The sequence below is a fragment of the Cyrtonyx montezumae genome, unplaced genomic scaffold, assembly GCF_038088225.1.
Source record: "Cyrtonyx montezumae isolate F1298 unplaced genomic scaffold, pur_monq_1.0 scaffold_13, whole genome shotgun sequence".
Taxonomy (NCBI): domain Eukaryota; kingdom Metazoa; phylum Chordata; class Aves; order Galliformes; family Odontophoridae; genus Cyrtonyx; species Cyrtonyx montezumae.
The window spans coordinates 22,965,901-22,984,924 of NW_027071859.1; the positions used below are offsets into that span (position 1 = coordinate 22,965,901).

Sequence of the window (19,024 nt, forward strand, 5' to 3'; positions counted from 1 at the left end):
AAACCACACATCACCAGCAGTTCTAGCACTGCAACAGAACTTGCTGCTGCTTCTCAAAGAGATTGCACACTGGCTGAGATTAAGGCATCTGCCAGCTAACTGTGTATAGTTCGTATCAACATGGCACCTGGGCAGGTGAATACAACCCTACGTGGTCCCAGAGTGTCTGTCTTTCTGAACCTGAATGGGTGTGGAAAACCTGGAGGCAAGGCCAGGCCGACAGGGAACTCCACATGCATGAGAACAGCAAGAGGACATTCAGGCTGACTTTGTGAAGAGACCATTGACAACATTTGTAATGCCGATGTGAAAACAGAACTTTCCAATTGAATTTGGAATTTCCCCTCACAGCATTAAGGTAAGTTATTCCAGAAAGACTTCTAAGAACTCACGGGAAGGAGGGGGAAAGTGGAGAAAATATCCTGTGGCTATTTGAGATTGTTCGAAACCGAAGTGAACAAGCATACATGATGATCTAGCATGGCAAATGAGATTGCTGCTTCTCAGAGATGTGCTGGAAAACTTCCCTTAACCATAAAAGAATTCCCACTAGTACACTCATGGTGAAAATGAGTTTCCATTTGTCAACACCCAGTGCCCAGGGCTCTCAGGGTACTTTAACAGATGACAATTTGTATAAACATTTGTTTTAAACATTTAGACAGAGGAACATTTTGTTATGTATGCATAAAGTTCTGCAGAATCAAAATATTTTTACTGGAAATTGAAATTTCACTTCTCCCAAACACAGTATTTCTTGGCATAAGGGCACAACAGATGGATAAATTGCTAGAATGCTGAGAAAAGTTCCTCTCAATTTTGAAGACTTTGGAGCCAGTGTTAAGATTTTTCTCTTTGCTCTCCTTGAAATCAATGACAATTTTTACCACTAATGCACACTTTACATAAGCTTGCAAGAAGTATTCATATAATCTTATATCGATGTATAACAGTGCACTCTTCAAATAGATAATTTTTTCACATTTTCAGACATTTTAGTATTACAACTAATTACTGAGCTCTACCTATCAAGCTCTTCAGCCTGGGATGTCCACTCAGGTGATCAACCATCCCCACAAAAGTAGCCTCTGATTCTGAGTACCTTGATACATTAGTTTTTAATCAGAGAATAAGAAAAGGAACACATCTTGTAGCTAATCCATATGATATGAAAGGATCCCGCATTACCAGAAATGAAAGCATTTCAGGACTAGATTCCTAAAGATTTGCTTGAAACCAGTAGAACTCAAATACAGACTTGTGTGGGAAATGTTCTCAATTTCACAGAAACATAATAATCTAAAATACCTTGTTTCATTTTCAGATGAAACTTAAGAGTTGACAAATTGAAAGCACCAACCTTTGCCTACCTCATCAGCGCTCCAGGACCTGCAGGAACTGGCATGGAAAAGTAGAGATTATTATGATCATTGATCACAGTAACCCAGGTGAGAATTTGGTTCCCATGCAGCTGTGGGTTGGTGCTCTCTCCCACACACAAAGAACCACATGATTCTTCATCCAGCTGGTGAATACCTTCCCACTCAGTTTCCTTTCTGACAAGAGTTCCTTTTTGGAACAAACAAGGAAAAACTTTTCACTTGAGAATATTTGCCTACCTCTGCTTACAAGTTTACTTTTGTACAGCTCAGTTAACAAACATTAGTAGAAGTTCTATACATATGAAGCAAAAATTCCAAGTGCTAAAGAAGAACAGTGGAAGTATTTGTATACATAACATGGGATTTACTCAAAGAAGTGAGTGGAATTGCTGGGTCTGTTCCAGATGCTTGGGGATCCATAGTCTGTGCTTTTCATGAGGGCAGTGACACATGAGGAGCTGGCAGCTGCCAGAGGCTCTGCTCCCAACTATCATTCTCCGTTTGCTTTCCACTGCAGTTCACCTGTGATCAGATTACACCTATCTTCTTGTACAGTAATATCACTCAATATAAGCAGCACTTTTTTCTCCTACCATTCACTCTGTCTTATTTATAGAAGGCAACTACAGCCCTTTGCATCACCTGTTTTTTTATGCTACACAGAGAGCTAGTCTTTATATTTGAAGGGTGAAAGGGACTCTCAGATGTCTTATATACTGCAACCCATTAAATTGCACCTAGGTATATATGTCCAGTCAACCCTGTAATTTCCTTACTGATAGAAACATCAATACTCAATCTTCAAGCAGTAGAAGAAGGGATACACAACAAGGGCACTGAGCCTCATATTTGTTGTAGACGTGAAGTAGGAAGTAGAATCCAAACAGATGAGATAGTCTATTCCAGAGAGTAAATTAGTTTGCTGATAGGTTTTTCTGGCCCTAGTAACAGCTACATGGTAGAGAAGAGTGGTGCTCCTAGTAAGATTTCCATCAGTATATCAGCATTTCTTCCCCCACTGCAACTAAGGGCCACATCAGACAGGTGAGTGCTGCCAGTATTCCCCATCCAGCAGCTGTCAACTCTTCTAAGTACTCCCTTCTCTCACCACAGCTCTGCAAACAGAAGGGCTACACGGAGAGAGAATGAGTGCAATGGTAACGGGATAACCATGCAGCTCTCACCAGCCAGGTTACAATTCCTGTACATCTTGCAGTGTTTCACTCTGTATCTCAAGATCCAAGGGAATGCTTAGCTTTTGCACTGTCTACTTAAAGAAGCACTGCAAGCTCTGCAGGGGAGACTAATGTGGAATAAATGGATAGAGATACACATGGACACTGGACACTGTAGCATATCATAGATTAAGAACTCTGAATATTATTTTTAATATTTTAAAATAAGTTAACAAAATCAAGATTTAAAAAAGCACTTTAGGGCTAGAAAGAGTTTTTAAAAGAGAGCAAAACAAATCAGTTATCTATCAGATGAAAAATCTGAAAGAATATACTGTAGAGACATGGTGAAAGGACTAATAGCAAGAGTGCCAAAGCAGACAGGCTATGAGTATGAGTTAGAGGGAGGAGAGAAGGAAACTGAGAGAAAGGCAATAAAAACCATAATACGTCTATGGATTGCACTTTGCAGGACTTATGTCATATGTCATCTGAACATTAAATCTTAGAAAGCAAAAAAATTCCAACCAAAAATGCAAACTGCATCTACAACTTTTTAGACTTCGCAATGTAACTGTATTCACTGCACAAAATTTAGTTATTTAGTTCCAGTGGAATTCTTCACACCCTTCTTAACAACACTGCCTCTAATGCGTTCTGTACTGTCTAGAAGCTAGTCTCTAAGAGATGGCATTTTCACTGTTATTCATATTCCTATTCCATTGTACTACATAGGCACATGTAAAAGGGAGAGAAAATGAGAAGGCCTTGTTTTTCTTTAATCCAGCTGCAAACAGCTCAGAGCCAAAGCTAGATGTTTCTCCCACAGACGGAGTATCATTGAAGCCACACATGTCATAAGCCCATAAACATGAAAGGTCTCCAGGTGAAACCACGTCTCAGACACTCTCTGTCGTCAAAAACTCAGTATCTCAAAACAGTGCTTAGCTCTAACTTTCATTTGCTGTTTTACCACTCTCTGCTTGTTTCTGTTATAGCTGGTAACTTAGTTCAGCGTCATTATGTTCAGCAGCAACACCCCTCAACCTTCTGGGAATAAATCTCATGTGGTTCTTGTCATCCACACGCTCAGCTGGAGATACCAGGAGCTGGGATTTCTCTCTAGGGGCCGCCAGAGCATTCATGGCTATAATGCAGCTCCCTCATCAAACACAGTTCAGAGTTGCTTCTTGTCAACTGATTGTCAAGTATACATTAAATAATGACTTATTCACTCCTCACCAAGTTTTTAAGAAAGTGATGCTAGAGTAGTCAGGGCTAGGCTGTCAACTTCTCAAGCAGTAAAATGCATCACGATTCACCAGTGACTTACTATCAAAGTAGCATTCCACCATTTCTCAATGGTTTGCTTTGCTAGTCCACACATGTGAAAGCATCCTTAAGGCATGATGGATTTGTGAGGAAATACAGTATTAATCCACATCTATGTCAACCATTGTAAAAGTTGCCTTCATGTGGCAGGTCCAGGTATCTGTTTTTTCTTGCTTATTTATTATGCCAACCATTAGAGAAGTACCATCAGTAACATTTAATAGATGTTTACTTTTGCAGATACGTCCAGTAGTGGCCTATGTACCAGCTTACAGGTATATACACCTGAAGGTAAATGGAGGGTGTGTTGAATAAACAGTAAAGGGCAGGAAGATTTTATCTGATTAATAACAGTGATCTGCTTACATTATAGCCTGTAAATTAATACTAAACTTTTGGGTTTCTCTTAGCTTGACTAAGTAGGAATTGCCCTTTAAACAGCTGCTAGCTGCTGTATTTCTGGGTGTAACAGAAACTCTGGTACTGGGAGAGAAGTAAAAGAAATCAGGGAGGATTTAATGTTTGCCAGTCCAGCCTTTTCCTCACAAAGGCAAACTGACCCAGCTCCCCAGTTCAGATGGCTTTGGATATTCACTGCAAGATCTGTGTACTGTAACTCACAAAGCATGGATTCTTCTTCCCCAGTTCTGAGTTTAGAATCTTTTTCTAAGAAACACTATAAAAGGAGTTACTTCTTAGATAAAAAATCTTTTTAAACTTTCCTAACACAAACACTGTTGAGTGCTAGCATGTGCTTGCCAGTTTCCAGAGCAGAAATTAGATAATGGGTGGGACAGTTGTTACGATCTCTTGAACTCTCATCCAGACTTTTGGTGCATCATAGTCTCCCTGTCAGAAATTCCTGATGCTCAGCACTGGCAGATTCACCTCTCCCTGTCACCTCTGAGAGGTCTCTCATTTCCTATCAAGGAGGTATGATTTTCACAGCAAATTTTCTTATAGCTTTCTGTAGAGGACAGAGAGAATCGCCATCCATTCAAAATATCAGTAGTACTGGAGAATGGAGGAATAAAGTGAATAACCTTCTCCTTTACCTTCACCTGATATCCAGGCTACTGAACTGTTTACACAAGTTCTTTTCTTTGGGCAAGAGAGATCTTGCTCACACTAAAGAGAGCATCAGTAAAAGCTTCAATTTCATGACCTAATTACAAGATAGCCTCTATTTTTTCCTTCACCTCTCTCTTCAATCTCTGATAGCACTGTATTTTTCATTAATTCAAGAAATTTCTTTGAACCACTGTTTGTAAGCACTATCTCCTTTCCTTGCATGATACTTAACATGCGATTTTAATGTGTAACACAGATACCATGAATATATATTTTTTTAATGCTTTGCAAAAGGAAAAACTGAAAACAATAAATGGAACGCTCTGGAATTTACAAGGTTCCAACATGAGAAAGATATTTTTTGCAGGCAACATGGACGTTTGATGCCATAGCTGTTAGACAGCTAAATCTTCTGATGAATTCACACCTACCTTTTCCTTAAGTGGAAGAATGCTGTGTGCTTTTATCAGTGACAAGAGAAAGTGTGTCAAACAAAGAATACAGAGTGCTTACATAATTATATAAGCCCATGGCAGACAACCAAGGAGCCTCCAAGTCGCCAATATACCTTCTGGAGGGACAGCCAAGTGGCCTGACACTGCTTCTGGAAAAACAGCTTCTCATGTTTGCATCTTTTGCCAAGAAAGGAAAGAACACCACAAAACAATACAGTACACCGGACCATCACCAGAATATTTCTGTTACCAAAAAGCACATTATGCAAATATAGTGACTTCTGGGAGGGGAATAATGCTTGTAAAGAAAAACTCAGGAATCACACAGTTGTGATATCTCCATTGTAAAACTGGATTTCGATTCTTAAGGATACACAAATGATACTCTCTATGAGAAAATCTTGCCTCTCAACAGAAGAAAATAACCCACAAGTATTTTCTATGTTAATTAAAGTCTTAAACATTTCAACAGCATCCCAAGATGGCAATGGCTCTAACAGTGGTTTACTGCCACTGCTGAATATGGGTTCCTAAGACATGGTATTGCTTAGCAACTGTGTCTTCCTCATTCAGGAAAATACAGGTCTATTCCACAGGGGTTTGATTTAATTTGTGTGAACTGTAAAGGAGAGACCTTAACAGTGCTCACTGCCAGGCTAGTCAGATGCACTAGTAGCAAATTTCATTTTATTGCAACTTGATTTTTCTGAGAAATGAGGTTTTCCAGTTCTGAAAGATGCATAGCTAATGTGCAGCTCCTCCTCTAAGAGGGGTCAACCAACCCTGAAATATACTGCCTACCCCTGAAGCTGACAGTGACATCTTGTCTATCAGGCAGCAGTAGGACTGTGATAGGTCAGTTCTCACAGCAGACTAGACTTTATCTTTTTTAATTGGAATACTATGTCTTTCAGTTTAATTAGGAACTGAGAACCATATCTACATACGTCAAGTTTACATACACTACACACATACACAGATACATATATATATATACACTCACCATGTAAATATGCATGTAGAAGCCACCTGTGAATCTGGTCTTTTGCTAAGTTATGTGTACATACAGACATATCATATGTGCTTACTCCAAATTCCCTTAAGAAGATTATGATTCTCAGAGCTACAAGTTTTTGAGCTCCACACACCACTAACCTTTCATTAAGAAATCCATTTCCCACACTAATACTTTGTAATTCTGCATCTTTATGTGGAGTTACTTAATATCTAAGTAATAGCAAATAACAGCAGTAGTAAAGGGATAGATGTGAAGACCATTTTATGAACATACATACAAACGTGTTGACACATCCAAATTACTGTAGTGAACTGTAGTTCCCATACTGACACCAGTAGGAATTAGATCAACCAGGAACTGTATTTTATGCTCAAGACTGAAGAGCAAGCAGGATGCTACTAAATGAAATCTGAAAACTCTTCTTGCATCTTGCCCTCAGCTTAAAATTTAGCTGAAGCTCCAATTTCAAAGATGATCATAAGGAGGCTAAATGCCAATTAACAGTTTCTCATAACTGTTTCCAGACAATATCTGGTTGTTAGACATGTTTCACTGTTGCTGTTTTTTATTCAACAACTTTTGACTGCAGATGAACACCCACAAGAACCTCATATAGTCTGCCTATATAGTAGATAAGAATGTCTCTCTTGTGGATCATTAATCTGATATTTCATTTACTCAAATTTATATTATTTGTTTAAATGGGAGTTTGATATAAAGATATAACAAAGACATGCACTACTTGAGAGTGTACTCTTACATTGCTATGTACAGAAATACTCATGCTAGGTCAGAATGAGCTGCCTTTGGTAGCAAAAGGAGTAGAGGAAAAAGTAAAAGTCCTCCTTTTATTGCTATAGACAAAAACATAGGAGGTATAGGCTTCCAATTTGGGGAACAATAAAAATGAATAAGGAAATAAGGTAAATAGGAGTGATTCAAAGGGAAATACAACATAGTGGATTGCTTCAAGGATTTGTTTTTGGACTGACAGTGGTGTTTTCCTACTCTCAAAAAAAAGGACCATGCTAATGAATACAGGATCAAAAGAAAGGGAGATCAGAACACAGGAGGGTTTCGCTTGGAATTAGGACATTAAAAAAGCTCTGAAATGCAGTGCTACAAAGCACAAGCACATACATGTATGAACGACTAAAGCACAGCTACTTTACGCTGAGGTCCCCTCCAGGTAGAATTACCTTACCCTACAGGAGGAGCTCATTCACTAGAAAAAAAAACAGAGGAGATAATAGATCTTGGTAATATAACTTAAACACAGATCTATACAATAATTGCACAGCTTACCTAAGAATTCACAAAATGGGAATCTGAACAGAGCTACATTCATAAGTATCACTGAGGTATGAATGAGATTCCTTACTTAGCAATACAGATGCATTTCCACAGTGGTTCATTTGCAAACAAAAAAAAAAAAAAAAAAGAAGGAACATGCTGTGGATATCCTTTAATACAAGTTGAGAATGAAGGTTTTGCTCCTCTAAAATAGCATAAAAATGTTATCAGGAACACCAACTTTCTGAAAGATGCCAGAAGAAAAGGAGTCACTCCAGCCAAAGACAATACTAGCATAAGAATAAAGGTATATTAAATGGCCATTAATAAATAGAGACTGGGAAGTACAGAATGATCTTCAGTCAGAATAGTTTGGAAACAATCCCCCAGTAGGACAAAGAGAGTCACAAATCCACTATTATTTTTAAAGTCAAAGTGCAATATATGTGTGAATTTGATTTCATGAAATCATAGCGTATGCCAATAAAAATGAGACTGGACAAATGAAGACATTTTTACTGGTCAGACACAGTATGTTATAATTTTTCTTCCACCTGATAGATGTAAGGAGTTTAGATATAGAAAGGTTTTGACTAGAAAAATGGAGAAAAATAGGAAAGTATTCCAAAAGTTTCACCTTTTCCTGGAGGTAGAAGAATGCATAAGAGTTGTTTTACATTATAACAGAAACAAATACTAGTATTAGGAGGCTCAGGGGAGACCTTATTGCTCTCTATAACTACCTGAAGGGAGGTTGTAGTGAGCTGGGGGTTGGACACTTCTGTCATGTAACTAGTGATAGGATGACAGAGAAAGGCCTCAAGTTGCACCAGAGGAGATTCAGGTTGGACATTAGGAAATTATACTTCTTTGAAAGAGTGGTCAGGCACTGGAATGGGCTGCCAAGGGAAGTGGTGGAGACACTGAGCCTGGAAGTATTCAAGGAACATTTAGACATTGTGTTGAGAGTCATGGTTTAGCGAGAACTATTGTTGATAGGTGGATGGTTGGACTGGATGATCCTGTAGGTCTTTTCCAACCTTGGTGATTCTATGATTCAGCGATTTTCTACAAGTTAGAAATTCAGGTTTTCTGCTTGTATTCACTGTAGTCAGATGTTCATCAGACCCCAGGATAGGATACTTCCCAAAAGATTTGGCTCACTGGTCACAACACTATACACCTTATATACAGAGAGAGAGAAAGGTCACCTAAACAAGGGTTTAAATCTGAATACAGAATGGACAGCTCATAAGGGTTCTAAAAGCATACAGGAGCCCTGATTCCTTCCTTACCTAGTGACTTGCTTCCAGCTCTCAAAAATAAACAGAATGAGACTGAATGCAAGTGAAGAAGAGCTGCATTTATGTCTTCCACAAATTCAGTCAGTGCTTGTTCACATGGCCAAAGTCCAGCACTGTGTGCCAAGAAACACTAGTCCAGAGAGCAAATTTTGTGCACAGCTTCCTTTCTCAAATTGGTATCTCTCAAGAATTATCCTATAGGTTTCTAAACTAGGTTGATGAGACACTAATGTTTGCACTCCACCACGTACTCTGGCTAAGCTACCTTCTGCACCATTTCACAAGGCTGCAGCACCATGCAGCAAGAGGTGCTGCTGCTGTATCCAGGAAAAATGGAAGGACACTAAACAAAAAGGCACAGCTGCAAGGTGAGAACACCCCTACCTGTATTACAGACATCACTCTTTTCTGCAATACAGGACACAGGCAACTCTTCCAATTGTTCATCAAACCACCACAAGCTCTATACAAAATTTTATTTTACCTTGAATGTCAAGCAAATCACCAATCTCATAGTGGGATGACAGAAAAACAACACATTAAGAAAAAGCCACTTATAAAGCATTGAGTAAGCTCAGTACAAGACTCTGCCTTAAGAAAAGGATTTAAAATTGTCACGGAACTGTGCATTTGCCATTTATGTGAAAGCAAGCAATACAGTTCATTAGCAAAGCATACAAAGAAAATGATACAAACATGGCTTAAAATGAAAGAGGAAACAGCACAATGAACATTGCAGTTAGTTAGCCAGCAGTTAGACCTTTCTCCTTGTAAACCTACTTTTTCAATTTGGCAACTGCAGTTCTTGGGGAGAAATAGCAATGGCTACATCACTTAATCCGTAATTATGCAGAACTGTTACAATGGGCTTGTGTAAATATTTTAATTAATTATTTTTTTTTATATCAAATTATAGCTGCAAGACAAGTTTACCAACATTCCATTCTTTTTTTTCCCCCCCCAAATATTTTCATGAAAGCTGATTCACCAACATGGGAACTTTTTGACCTTTTTTTTTTTTGCCAAAAGTACCACCTTCAATAAAACCTTGGCCCTTCCCTGAATCAGTAGGAGTTCTAACCATGCATTTCACCTTGGTTTTAATCAAGGAACTTCATGGCAAAACAGGTGATACTACTTCTATAACAAGTAGAGATATTTCCCTTAATTTATAAAAATCCAATAAGAGTTTTTGCCCACAGAACACTTGGAGCTATGACATATGAAATGTACACAAGCCAATGAGATTAATGCACATATGAAGTCAAAGCCAGACACATTCTTTCAAAATCTAATACTGTATATGTCAGCTGCATGTGAAAAATGTCACAGTAATTTACACCTGACCTATACCATTTCAGGACAATCCTGCTGCCAGTGGAGTCTACAGCATTTTTGCAAAGGACTTCAGTGGCAGCAGGAGGATGATAGGACACTTAAATACTAAATGTCTAATATTATAGTTATTTCTACTCCTATTAAAATTGATGATTTCTTTAAAAAACACTTCAATTTATGCACGTTATAGAAAAAAATATTGGATTTCCTTTTTTAAAGGACTCTATAACCTTTGGGAACTTATTTTATAATGTCTATAATGTCAGAGGTACTTATGTTCTTGTTTATGGGATTATTGCTGGTCACCTTCCTGAGACTTGAAAGACCATTAAAGACAAGCACCATACCTATTCCTCTAAATTATTATATCACAAATTAATAATTTGGTCCCTTTCTAAATGGATCTCTTCCAACAATGACACTAAAACACAGTGATGGGTCACAGATTCCAGGGGGTCCAACTGGTCCTGGCATTCCGGGACTGCCACGATCTCCATCTTTACCAGGCTGCCCACGCTCTCCAGGGCGTCCTTCCTTACTCATACCCGGGGGACCTTCAGGACCTTAGTGACACATGCAAAAAAAACACACATTACAGAGTACTTTTATTCACGTGGAAAACAAGAGCAATTAGGGACCTAAAAAAGCCTTGCTCTTTGGTGAAGTACTAAGAAAACTACACTTTCTGAAAAAGAAACTTGTCATAAATGACTTATGTGTGTATATAGCAAACATTTTGTCTTACAAAGACTTGGAAAAAAAAAAAGCATGTAGAACACCAAGTAAAAAATATATAATTTCTGAAGGAAATATAATTGTGCTAAAGCAGATTTTTATACTTTATCGTATAATCTGGAACCATTGAGCACAAATCAGAGTCCTCTGAATTTTATTGATTTTTCTAGCTCTGAATCAGGCTCTAATCTCTCTTCCAAACACTCAGCTTTGCATTTTGAATCAATGCAATGCTGTTAGGAAGAATATTTCCTTCACTAAATAACAGATACAAGTCACATGATTATGTCAGGACTAAGTTTTCAGATTATGTCTGATTTTATGACCTGTCTATCCAGAAAAGGGAATCTCAGGTACAAAGCTATACAAGACTGGTCTTATATTAAATAATCTATCCTATGACAATTTAAAAGCTATGGAAGATCTAGGCTTTAGCTATGAAAGATATATGGTAAGTAAGATGTGTAAAGACTATTCAAATTTTTCTCAACTATATAAACATTTTTTTTGTAAACTATTTCTTTATGTTTAATGGCATGCACTGAATCTGCATAAACTCTCTCTCACCTGGAGGTCCTGGCGGGCCTTGGATTCCAGGAACCCCAATTCCTTGATTGCCTTTAGCACCATTTTTCCCCGGTAATCCTGTGGACAAGCAAATACATGTATATCTTAGAACACTAAGAATATCTTCATAAGAACAATTAGAAAGTCAACATTTGATTATACTCATTGAATAAAATATAAAATTGTTCAAAAGCAAACCATGAGATGTAAAATAAGCATTTCCCTGTAACCTACACAGTAGCTAGGTTCTTATTAACCTCACTTATTAACCCCACTAAATTAATAGCCAATGTACCCTGACAAGCAGATGGCTACCACGAGTTGAGATAGCAGATGATGAAGGATTAAGAAATGTGTTAACTGTTATTGCTTTTCCACTGGCAAAATTTTTTATGAACATGCACAAAGAGAGTATAAGGTGTTCACCACAGCCCCTGTGGAAAACAGACAAGAAATCTTTCACAATGTACAGTAAAATTAAGTCTCCACCAAAAAGGATTTACTCTTTGAGAGGGGCAAAAGATATACTCTCTCATACCAGTACAAGCCAATGTATTCCTGTGCTTCATAGAAATGGATACTGCTTTTTCTCATACGGAATAGCTAGAGAGATTAGTCAGTGTCAGCTCCCAAGGAAAACTGTGGATTCTCCTTTTGAAAATGAAATTATGAAACCACTACAGATTATCATTGCACCCAAAATGCATCTGATTGCAAGGTCATAGTTAAGAAGTCACTTAATGAAAGAGAAAACATGTATTTACCATCCACTTTCCTGTCAGGCCTTGGCACATTACTAGGTAGGTGTATTTCATATAACTTTCCTGATTATTTTGATGCATCAGGAAACAGTTGCTGCAGGGAGCAGTTAGCAAATGAACTTCATTTCCAGACTAGATATACACACTTAAGCTTGTGAAAAACCACCACAGAAATCAGATGGAATGCTTGTATGGCTGAGATACCTAAAAGCATTAGCTTCTTCAGCATTATTAAAAAGAATTCAGAACCTTTAAGCATAGTGTGAGGAATTTAATAGAGATTTCCATGAGATAAAAAGAAAAAAGGTGAAAAACCAAGGAAGTCTGAAGGCTATAAATGTGTCACAAATGTGAAAGAACAGCCTACAGGTTGCAGATAGTAAATACAGTTTTTGAAACAGCAAAAGCAAAGAAGTTTGGAAGAAAACAAATATGGAAATATACTGAAACCCTGTCTAAACATACCTGATCTAAAAATAAAAATAAAAAAATACCTAAATGCACTTAAAGAAATATCTATATGAGGCAAGTAATGACACAAAGATGACTCTAAAAAGATGACTCTCAAAGTTTAAGTGCAGTGGAACTGAACACTAATTATCTTGTGCATTCTGCTATTTTGTCTTCTTCTAATATGCATACTTCAAAAGCAAGGAAACTTTTGCACCATGCCCATTGCACCTTGCACCATTTGCATTAATACTTGGTGATAAAACTCAGCTATTCCCTTACTCCTCCACTCTGCACTAGTTTCATCCAAAACTGCAAGCAGAAAATGAAGCCATAACAACCATATGCACAAGGTACCTCTTGTCCCACGAGCCCCAGGGCGCCCTGGGATGCCAGTCAGACCTGGAACACCATCATTCCCTGGCAAACCAGGAAACCCTCTTGGCCCTTCAGGGCCTCTTGGGCCTGGTGGTCCTGGAAGACCAGGAGAAGCGCTTTGGGACTGACAGTGGTTGCAGTTTTGTAGTCTTCCACTCTGAAGGATAGCAGGTAACTGGGCTGGGAGAATTCAAACAAAAAAAAGTGCTTAGAGTGCTTTAAAATATTATATATATATTTCTATCTATCCATTAAAATAAAAACAGCTTCCTTTCTTTAGGCAGTATGGTATATTTAGGAAACAAGGTGCTTTCACAGCATCTTATGGAGCCACTGGTGTGGAAGTATATTTGTACAACTCTATGAAAACGAGTGATAAATCAGATCAAAATACTGGAATTATGTTCAAGAAAGCATCTTTATAATTACAAGGAAACTTCTTCAGCACTTTAAACAAGGAAAGAAAAGTAAAGAGGCTTTCAAACTTACTTCTCAGTACATCTGAACACACCTGTCGAATGAATTCTTCCGAAAATTCTCGTGCCTAAATTGAGCAGAGAAGAGGTATAAAAACAGAGAGCCCACGTTTGTTGGGAGTTTTAAAACACCCAAAATGACCAGTGGGAGGTCCCATGCATACAGGTTTTCCATCTGATCCAGGTGGTCCTGGGGGCCCTCTGTCTCCAGGCTGACCTCTGACACCAGGAGGTCCAACCAGACCCTGGATACCGGATTCTCCCTTCTGTCCATTGATGCCTCGAATGCCTGGGTCTCCTTTCTCACCTTTCTGAAAGTGAAAACAACGAAAAGCAAATTGTATCTTTGCATGGAAGGTATGTAGCAGCACAAATATACTCTAAGAAAAGCTTCACTGACAATCTTCATTTTAAGCTGTCACTTAAAATGAATTTGATACCAATTAGATCTATTTTACTAAAATGTCTTACATTTTTGTATTCTTTATTAATTGTTTCAAATACAAAAATTTACAACGTACAAGGGACCCTTACAGGTCACCTGGTCCAACTCCCCTGCAATGAACAGGAACACCTACAGCTAGACCAAGTTGCTCAGAGCACTGTCCAGTCTGACCTTGAATGTCTCCAAGGACACAGCATCCACTGCCTCTCTGGACCACCTGTTCCAGGGCCACACAACCCTTACTGTAAAAACCATTTTCCTTATATCCCAATCCAAATCTTCCCTTTTTTAGTTTTAAACCATTTCCTATCACAACAGACCCTGCTAAAGAATCTATCCCTTTCAGACTCCCTTCAGAAAGAAATCTTAAACAAACCCATTTACTAATTAATATAAAACAAATTCCTTACTAGCATATGGAAGAAAATATTTATTCACTTAGAAGGCTGGAAAAATTACAAGTGGAATTCTGGACCACTGAAGTTCTTGGCATGCTTCCAATTTACTCTAACAATCAAGACTTTTCCTCTATGCCTTTTGTTTATAAGAGAGCAGAAAAATGATTCTGATTTCAGTTAGGGTCTCTGTTGTTGGAGGTTGCCTTTTTTTTTTTTTACTTCATTTATTCTTTGTATGATTGATAGCAAATGTAGCCCATTTGCTTCACTGGAAAAGGTAAAAAATAATATTGGATCTATCTTCATCAAAGCAACAGTTCTTCTATGTATGGGGTTGCCTACTGCAATAGCTCCTGTGGAACTCTTTCCCTATGCTGGAGCCAACAAAACTTCATTAGAATGCAGTTTGGTACATGTCCAAGATTATAGTTAGTATACTTTATTTGCTCCCTGATGAGTTGTCTCCTTCCATGTTTTGTAGCTTCTACACAGTGTTGTCAGTAGCTTTAAATTTTTCTTTCTCATTTTCCAACTATTTCAGATGGAATTATGGAAATAAGGCAATAGAATCACTATGTATGACAAAATTTATTGGAGCAAACAATGCAAGTTTAAGCAGCACAGGCATGCAGTCTTCATAGACTTGCGTGGATTTTAAAATTATGCTATTTATATTACTTTGTATCCTTCTGTGTAGTACTTATCAAAACACTTTACATCAGAAAAATATATGGCTCACGCAAGACTTCCTGGCTTGATCTGAATTAGTAACAGTGCCCAGAGTTCTCCAGATGAATTATTACAGAGTAGTGCTCATCTTCTATAAGCAGCGAGCTAACTGTCGGCATTTTCATCCTGCTACACTTAGATGATTTACACCTCAGAACTGAGACACAGTTACTGATACTGAAAAGAGGAAAACAAAGTCACTGAAAGAGAAAACACTCAGAACTGCATACCTGGCATCACAAAAGGACCACAGCCTGTTCTGGTTAACTGAGCTCTTCCATTATGACATTTGGTTTTGCTATACATAAAATTTGAAGGCAGTGGGGCAGTGCAACCCTACTCTGTAAAGCTACAGCATAAAAAACGTACTCCAGTGACTGGCTATCTGCACATCTCAAAAAAACTTAGAAGTTCTTCTTGTGATTTTAGGTTGGGGTTTTTTTAATTATTATTTATAATTTTTTTGCTTCCATTACAAGACCCACCAAATAAAATAAATAAATAAATAAACAAAAGTCACTACAAGAAGGCAAGCAGGCAGTTTTTCCTCTTAAAAAAAACCCACAAAAGACAAAAGGTGACACACGTTGGTAAAATGAATAAGAAATGGCTGAGAAGAAGTTTCACGAGCAAGATGGCAAACGTGAATTGAACAGCAGTCCATACACTCATCCCAATAAAGAACTTGTACACTAATTCAGAATTGACTTTTTCCAAGATTGTAGCTGAATTTTACTTTCTTGCTACTGTCAAGTGGAACACTGTAGCCATAGAGACTTGATATTCTCAGTTACACCATGTATTTATCCACTTCTATTACAGCATTGCTAATGGCATAACATTTAACAACAATTTTAACAACACCTCCACAGGATCAGCAAGGCTCAGGGCTAAACATGTGAAGCAGCTGCCAGTGGCTACACCAGAAGCTGTACGTACTGAGATCTGAAGATAATGCTGTTCATGTAGCTAGAAGTTATTTGTTTAAGTTTCAATTACTTTTACAGCTATGGCCTATGTTTACACAATGTCATCTGATTTGCAAGTTGATTTATTTGGAATTAAACGTTAAAAGGGCTAGAAAGCTTTAAGAAACTATTGGAAAATATTGGAAAAATGGCATACACTGTAGAAGAACATCGCAAACAAGAATCCAGTAGTTAACAAAAACAACACCAAACAAAAGGCAAACACTAGAACCTCAGCACAACTGCCTGCAGTGCTTTGCCAAAAAGCAAGTGAAACTGCTGAGGGAATGTCTTCTGCAATATACTGTCATCTGGTAATGTTAAGCTGCATCTCGTGTGTGGCCTTGTTTGCTGACCCCTGCTATTGGCAAAGAAAAACAGTAAAAAAAAAAAAAAAATAGAGCTTAGCAAGTGCTGAGAATTACAGCCTGAAGAAACTTTTCTATTATGGAGTAAAATCGTAACAAATAACTATATTTTTTAAAGCAGAAAATAAACCAATTTTATAGGCCTGATAAGTAAACATAGTTACATCATTATATCATAATACATAGTAAGGATAATACTGTACATTTTTAGAAAACACTATATTATTTACCATGATTTAAAACATTTAAAGAAGCTACTTCTTTAAATAACCACTACTTCTTTAAAGAACCACTAAAGTGGTTCACAAATAATCTCTTGGCAGTTTTAGCTACAATTTATAAAATGCCTACAAGCCAAACTGTATTTTTTGAGCATTTCATAGAACCACAGCAGCATATAGGATGATTCTAAAGTTTAAATGCACTTGAGTTTTTTCTAAAGTGGATGTCCAATTATTGATATGCAGCACCACTCTAATGAAAGAGGGTTGCACAAAGGCATCTATAGGTAAGGTTGAAGCAGAATGGGGTATTAGGTACTGATTTCCATGAACACTGGAAATTGTCAAATGTAACTAACAAAGTTAATCTTTTATATACCAATACTTTATATAATGTGTAAGACAAAAAAATTAAAAGGTCCTATCATGAATTAAATTAATCACCCACAAGGAAAAGAGATGAGACTTGAAAATATTCCAGAGAGCAATAAATTTAGCTTGTCACAGACTAAGGGAATTCCAAGTGTGCTTCCCTTCATCTCCCTCAAATTTCAGGCTGGTGTGGAAATTATTCCAGTGTAAACTTAGTAGTGGTGAGAAATAATTCAGCCGTGCATTTTCAGAGTCAGTCTCAATGACAGATCCTTTAAAATATATCTTTGCACAGTCTTCACTATGCTATTACTTTTGAAAGAAAGACACATAAAGCAATCTCAGTGGCAAAGATTAAAATGAACAGATAAACAGCACAGATGCTGAAGTCCTTGCCACAGACATTTCCGGAAGCTAAAAGCAAAGTCAGCACACCAGCAATGTCTAAGGGAATTAGATAATTTGGTAATTGACTATAAATATAACAATTTGGATCTTGAGCTTAATTGCCCTTCATCTGCTGATTGCCAAAACCACTGAAAGTGTACAAGAGAAAGGAGCTTTGTTACGTATTGTGTTCCATATTTTTGCATTGGCTGCTACTGAAGTGAAGATAATGAAAAAGATGGATCATTTAAATCAAATATTCTGTATTCTTTTATGAAATAACAGCTTATTTTTAAATGACAGTTATTTGTCTTCTTCAACCAGCTCCTTTTCTGACTATCTGTACCCCCTTAGAAGTTATACTTGGCTTTAACATTTTTAGATTTTGCATTTCATGAAATATCCATTATGCTGTCTCTTTTAACTAATACTTCTTTCTCTTCTGCTCTCTGATAATTTTTAATTAATTTCTCTTCTGTTGCTTATATACATAGGTATGAAAACAAGACCATAAACATACTTCTTATAGGCCACAATATGCAGATAAAAAAAAATCTGTTATACTATATTAATCATTACAAAATACATACCTCTCCTTGTTCTCCCCTCAATCCTCCTGTTCCCTTTAAGAGTTAATAAGAAAAAAAAAGCAAAAAAGAAGTTAATAAAAAAATAAAAAAGTTATATATGTAATAAATATATAATATAGTTATATATAATAAAAGTTAATAAAAAAAAGAAATAAGATTCTTTACCTGTTTCATATCTATCATCTTATTAGACAAAAATCAAGCTCAGCCCACTTGAAACAAAAGCTTGGTTTTTAAAGCAGATTTTGCATGTTTGCCAATGGTTCTGGTATCATTTCTGCCAAACTGATTGTTAAATACCAAGCAAGCTGGCAGGTTAGCACAGGCTTTTTCCCTTTTCTGACAGGCTCTTATTAACAAGGGAATCTGTATTGTATCTCAGAGAAGCCCCGAGGGCTTTAGAAACCTTGGGAGGACCTAGTACTGTCTACCAGAGTATTTGAATGACTGATTTTTTTGGTTGCTGCCCAAACTAGATAAGCATGGCAAACAATTTTAGATCTGTCTCATATTATTTTTCCAGTTTAAAAAAAAAAAAAGAAAGAAAACAAAAGCAAACCTAATTGTTACGATTCACCTGGTGATTAAAATAATAAACTTAGAGAATCATGTCCGCTATTTGCAAGGGGACAATCCAGAAAGTTTAATTTATAAAATTTCAGAGTATGACATTATATTTGGTTAAAAACACTCATTGGTCTGTTAGTTTAAGCTATTTCTCCTTAAAAAATTTCTACTCAGCTTTACTACCAGATTCCTGTCAAGCTGCATACCCATGAGAGTGATAAAACCAGGCTAACATACAATCTAA

General features: G+C 37.2%; 1 protein-coding gene across 1 annotated transcript in view; it reads right to left on the reverse strand.

The window, feature by feature from the left end:
* Positions 1-9,982: 9,982 nt before the first annotated feature.
* The window catches only part of COL21A1 (collagen type XXI alpha 1 chain), a 98,672-nt gene continuing 89,630 nt past the window's right edge, over positions 9,983-19,024 (reverse strand). Inside the window, exons 25-30 of the mRNA XM_065730835.1 lie at positions 18,214-18,246; positions 13,900-14,046; positions 13,749-13,803; positions 13,239-13,439; positions 11,671-11,748; positions 9,983-10,931 (exon numbers count right to left, since the gene is read on the reverse strand). Of these exons, the coding sequence (XP_065586907.1) occupies positions 10,744-10,931; positions 11,671-11,748; positions 13,239-13,439; positions 13,749-13,803; positions 13,900-14,046; positions 18,214-18,246 (702 nt within the window). The 3' untranslated portion in view covers positions 9,983-10,743. The remainder of the gene's footprint in view (positions 10,932-11,670; positions 11,749-13,238; positions 13,440-13,748; positions 13,804-13,899; positions 14,047-18,213; positions 18,247-19,024) is intronic.